General features: G+C 39.1%; 1 protein-coding gene across 3 annotated transcripts in view; it reads left to right on the forward strand.

Annotated features, from left to right (window-relative positions):
* LOC125467530 (A disintegrin and metalloproteinase with thrombospondin motifs 3) overlaps nt 1-5,520 on the forward strand; it is a 178,850-nt gene extending 173,330 nt beyond the window's left edge. For all 3 annotated transcript variants that reach the window (XM_048563530.2, XM_048563528.2, XM_048563529.2), the window contains one exon: nt 3,604-5,520. In XM_048563530.2, the coding sequence (XP_048419487.2) occupies nt 3,604-4,217 (614 nt within the window). In that variant the 3' untranslated portion in view covers nt 4,218-5,520. The remainder of the gene's footprint in view (nt 1-3,603) is intronic.
* The last annotated feature ends 480 nt before the right edge of the window (nt 5,521-6,000 follow it).

A 6,000-nucleotide genomic window follows, 5' to 3' on the forward strand; every position in this document is an offset into this window, starting at 1 on the left:
GTCAGTTCCAAGCTGCACATTTCCCCAGTTGACTATCAAAATAATTAGCAGACAGACTTGACTGACATTTTAAGTAGTGGACGTGATGATAGTTAGACCACTCATTAAATGACAGAGCCACCAAACTTGAAAGCAGCAAATAGTCAAAACAATGACAATTTTTTAGTTCACAGACATCATGTGAAGAGAGGCAAGTGATGATCAATATGATTTACAACTCTTAAAATGTGCTGAATTTGCCAAGTCAGAAAGTAGCCCATTTGGTAAAGATTAGTTACATTGTTGGAACTATTAGTGCTGTGTGAATTCAACCTAGGATCTTGGGAGTTGCTCGAACACAGAATATGATTGTTCTTCAGAGTGGTGGACTGAGAAGTAAACCGATTTCTCATTTACTTGCAAAAGATTCTTTTGAAGTCTCTGAAGAGTTTGCCAGATTGAATGTTCTGCCAGTTTAACATACAATACCCCCATCCATCACTTGCAGCATTCTATCCCTCCAACGTCAATACAGTGTGTAATGTCTACAATCTGCACTGCAGCAATCCATCCAAGATTCCTCTAACAGCACCTTCCAAACTCAGAACATCAACAGTTAGGAGCATCAGATATATGCAGGTAGCCGTAGAAGGTCCCAGAGGGACGTAGTCTTCTCTGTAATTAGAGAGATGGCTGGTGGTCAATTTAATCAGTGCAGTTGAGAAAATACAATCTTCATGGTGACTTCAGCAGGTATACAAATCAAACTGTTGCTGTTGACGTCAGTCTGCATCGCAAGCAATCCATTGAACCGACTGAGCTAACCGATAGAAACACCACCGAAGTTCCTCTCCTAGCCCCACACCATCCTTTCACTATCGCAGCTCAACATTTTGGAATTCCCTTTCTGACAGTACTATGGATGCACCAATACCACTTGGACTGCAGTAATTTAACAAGACAGCTTACCACCAGCTGCTGTGGGCAATTAGCGATATGGGACTATAAATGCTGGCCCAGACAGTAATGCCCAGATCCCATGAAGAATAAATTTAAAAAATGTACTATTTAATAACGATACTATTTGTCCATTGAGTTTGTACAGTCTAAGCACTAAGTTAGAGATTATGACTGTCTCCATAAAATCTGCCTTACAGTGGATGATGCCAAATGATTAGAGTGAAATAAACAGCAAAGTACAAGTTGCCCGTTCATATTTACTTGTTCTTTGGATCCCGGAGGTGAATTCTATAGGTGTTCCTGCTCCTTCTGGATACCCGTCCAGGTTAATAAATGTCAAAATAAAGACTTGCAAGTTACCCTGAATGCAATTGGCCCCCGTTGTCTCAAGACAGGTGAGTTTTGATGTGGGAGCCTTGTGCAGGGTTTAGGCCCCTTATTTTCCTGTGCTTTAGACAAAGGAGTAAAGAGATCCTTTTCCTTTCTTTTGATGACTGTGCTTGGAAAGGAGTTTGTTCTTTTTGTTCACTGCATTAGTGGTTTAGTAGGCCTCGTGGATAAAAGTAAGAAGGCTTATTTTTAGAAGAACTCTCTTTAGAATCCTGAGCAAGGCCTTCCCACCCGGATGACGTTTTTTTTGCAGTTTCTCCAATGACCATTAGATTGCTATTTTTTTTAAAAGCGTTCTTACACGTTGAGTGGGTTTTGTCCATCTGTAACAGGCCATCTCTGTGGGCTAATTGCTCTGGCTGTGGACCCAAATGTTGGCTGGAATGGGTAGGAACAGCAGATTCTGTTCCTTTTTAATTCCTACTGGTTCCTGTGGTGAGATTCAAACTAATAAGTTGAGATTCTTAGCCTGCATACTATCTATCCACACAGCCATTCCTCAGTCCCTCCCTGCAACCTTAGTGTGAAATCTCTTTAAAGTATCTTTCAATCCAAACCAACTCACAATTAAAGTGAATTAATTTAGAGACCGACAGCTGTACAGCATAGAATCAGACCCTTCAGTCCAACTTGCCCATGCTGACTAGATATCCTAAATTAATCTAGTCCCATTTTCCAGCAGTTGGCCCATATCCCTCTGAACCCTTCCTATCCATGCTCCCATCCAGATGCCTTTTAAATGTTGTAATTATACCAGCCTCCACCACTTCCTCTGGCAGCTCATTCTGTACATGCACCACCCTCTGCATGAAAAAGCTGCCCCTTAGGTCCCTTTTTAAATCTTTCTCCTCTAACCTTAAACCTATGTCTTCTAGTTTTGGACTCCCGTATCCTGAGGAAAAGACTTTGGCTATTCACACTAACCATGTCCTTTTTTTTTAAAATAAGCCTCTATAAGGTGACCCCTCAACCTCCGACACTCCAGGGAAAATAGGGAAAAATCCTATTCAGCCTCTCACTGTAGCTCAAACAAATTGATAAAACTAAATTGGTTAAAGTGATTTGGCCAACTGCACTCATTCTAATTATATAACAAACTGCTTAACAAACATTTTCTATTTAAGCAATAATCTAGAGCATCTCATGTATTTTATTATTTCTGACTAAGTATATTTGTTAATCAAAATTAAAGCTGATTTCGACACTTACAGTGATATTAGTATTTTGCGTTATATGTAATTGGTTCCCTTGTCCAAGGCATAGCCATATATTAGGAAAGTAGCTCAGCAGTATGCCTTGCTTTTGCTGTGCTGTAAAACATTCTTTCACAGAAACAAATCCTCGTACACTCGACCCCTAACTTTAAAAAGCAATGAGACCATGCATGGTTCTGCCCTTTACTCTTCCAACCAGCTTTCTTCTATTCTTGTCAATAATTTGTCCACCTCTGTGACCTAGAGTTCTTATCCTCCCTTTGAACACTACTGATGAAAATTGTTGATCCTGTGTGAGTGTTTAAGATCATACTAGGATCTTGGCTACGTTTGTTTTATGTCAAAAAGCAAAAATGGTTGTAAGTAGGGACTGAAAGGTAAAAGAGTTAGGAACACAAGTCGTGGCTTTGAGTGCATGTGGTTCAATATAATTTAAATTTTTAAAAACTGCCCTATATGCTCTAACAATTGTTGGGCATTTTGGAAACAAATTCAGAGGACTGGGAGATTTTTCTCTGTTTATTCTTTCACAAGATTTCACGAGTATTGCTGGCAGACAACAAATGCTGGCCCAGTCCTTAATCACCCCGGAGAAGAAGTGAACCATCTTCTTGAACTTCTGCAATTAATGTAGTGTAGATACATTGTGTTGGGAAGGTGGTCCCAGGATTCTGATCCAGCAGCAGTGATGGAACAATGATATATTCACAAGTCACAATGGCATGTGGCTTGGAGGAGAATTTACAGGATGTGGTGTTACCACGTGGAGGTGGGTTTGTTGGTGGGGTCAAGAGGGGTGAGGATTGCAGTATAACTGCCTGAAAATTTCAGAGCTCTTCAACTTTCCAGTTTCCTCCCATTGTTTTTAACTCAAGCCTTACTTTTTCTTGACGGTTTTAACCATGATCAGTCTTTTTTTTTAGAAGGAACATAACTGTCACCATCATGAGAGCATTTAATTTTAAGAGATATTATCTTATAATACAGAATTTCACAAGAAGATTAATGTACTTGTCTTTATAGAAGAATCCTAATTGCTTTCTTTTGCTTTAATTTACAGAAGAACCATGCCTTGGAGATAAATCAATTTTTTGTCAGATGGAAGTTTTGGCTCGATACTGTTCTATTCCTGGTTACAATAAGTTGTGCTGTGAATCCTGCAACAGGCAGGACCCAACATTACCACCTCCTTTTTCACAGAATGCCTCAGACATTGAAGATGCTGAGGATACAATCCATTCCAGCCCTATGCCAGAGACAATGACGCAACCAACGCCCAATGACCATTACCCAAATGCCCGAGGCATAAGTGAGGATGACAGTTTACCATTACCTCGTCCTTCTGTGGACAGCAGCAGTGACGGTGGCCGTTTGTCAACCAAAGTTTTTTCAGCAGAGTCTCAGGGAGACACCGATAGTTCCACCACACTAAACACACGCACATTTGCAAACACATTTATGTTGCCTCCTGCTCAACAGGCAACACGGCACAGCTACATGGGTGCATTTGACTCCCCTACTACTCATCAGCTGTTTACGTACAGGGAGAAGACTTTGCCTGTTACAACCAGTAGGAGTGACACATGGAGTCCAGAGGCTGCAAGTAGGCCAAGAAGGGGTACCAGTGAATCAGAAGCAGACTTGACCCACAGTATCTCCCCCATCCTAACATGAATTGCCAGCTGATGTTGTCCTTTAAACTGAACTGCGTTTTTGCAATGCCCTCTCAGTGGGATCATATATTCTTAATAACCGCTTAACACTCTTGCTTTCTTAGAGGCAGCTTCTGCCCATTGCAGCTTCCAGCTACAGGTAAAGGTGTGTCCTAGCCTACTGGTTTTGCATCACGTCCACTTGAGACAGTGATGATTACACATGCAAGTACTGTAATAGATAATAGCAGCCTCATCTACTGTATTGCCAAGGTCAGTATTTTCAGATACAACACGGTGCTACCATAACATAAATGAACCTCAAACCTCAATGTGTGAATGAATCTCAAATTTGCATTGAACTGTTTAGTCCTGATAAAATGATTGTGTTCATCTGACACCTGAAAACATCTCTTACATCAAAAAAGTTGTCCTACACATGATGCATGTAGCTTCTTAAGCCTAGTGTCATACAATGTGCTAGGTTTAAACAGTTTAAACGTTGCCTTGAAAACATTTTCAGTATTGTTGTAATTAAACAATATACAGTATTTACATTCGCAGTGTATATAATGTAAATGTCAGCATTCTAAAAGGTAATACATTTCAGTGTCTTAATGTAGTTGCCTTGCTTGTACAAACCTGCCTGAAGGTGCTTTTCAGCATGTCATGCATTACAGAGTACATATATTAACATAATTCTTTTTGCAGTTTGTATAGTTCCTGTACATAAATGAATAAGAGCTTTTAATTTTAATATTTATTGAATTGGGAAAAAAAATCTCAGTTTTGCATTGTTGAAAGATTTATTAGCCAGGCCTTTGTGTCTAGTCATCTTTGTCATATTTTTTAAATTGAACAGGGGCTGAAGCAGTACACTGTAATTTATAAAACTATTAGACTTTGCCAGTGCAAAGCATATGTCCACTCTAAAGGTCAGTGCATTCTCAGTCAAAAATATAGAAGTGAATTTTTTTACAAATGACATCTCTAAACTATATTTTTTAGTTTTTTTTAAATTCCTGTATGTAAAAGAAAAATAAACAGGCAATCTAAGATCCTGTGCATTATTGTATGAGATTTAAATGTCCAGCCAAACATAGTGAAATGGCTGGGGAGTAACTGTGCAACTAGTGCAGTCAGTCATGAGCTTGTGAACAGTTTTTAATTCATCTCTTCATGTGGCGTCATGTAAAACCAGTGCTTTGGATTTCTTTGAAACCCGAAACAGACTGCAAATTGAATTTATGAAGATCTACATAAAAACAGAAAGAACTGCAGATGCTGTAAATCAGAAACGTAAACAGAAATTGCTGGAAAAGCTCAGCAGGTCTTGGCAGCATCTGTGGAGAGAAATCAGAGTTAATGTTTCAGAAACCAAAATGTTAACTCTGATTTCTCTCCACAGATGCTGCCAGACCTGCTGAGCTTTTCTAGCTGTTTTGTTTTTGTTGCGAAGATGTACGTTTGGTGCTGTGTATGACTTTCAAACCACCACTCATTTCATGGATATATGCAGGTCATCAGGTTTATAAAACAGTTTTGCTGCTGAGATATGAAAAGTTTCATTTTAAGAAATTGAGTATCATTTTTAAAAAAAAATCAGTATTCACAGCACTTAATGTGCTGATCAGTTCTTCCACTCACTCCACATATTTAAATACTGATTGTATTGTTGAACATTAGTTTCTAAACAAATTTAGTGTGCAGACACGGTAGGTCCCTAAGTATGTGTTTAAACCACTGCTTAGTTATTGATGAATCATGCTAAAGGTGGTAATAAATGCTACTTCAGTATCTCTTTG

This window comes from Stegostoma tigrinum, chromosome 37 (genome assembly GCF_030684315.1).
Source record: "Stegostoma tigrinum isolate sSteTig4 chromosome 37, sSteTig4.hap1, whole genome shotgun sequence".
Classification (NCBI taxonomy): domain Eukaryota; kingdom Metazoa; phylum Chordata; class Chondrichthyes; order Orectolobiformes; family Stegostomatidae; genus Stegostoma; species Stegostoma tigrinum.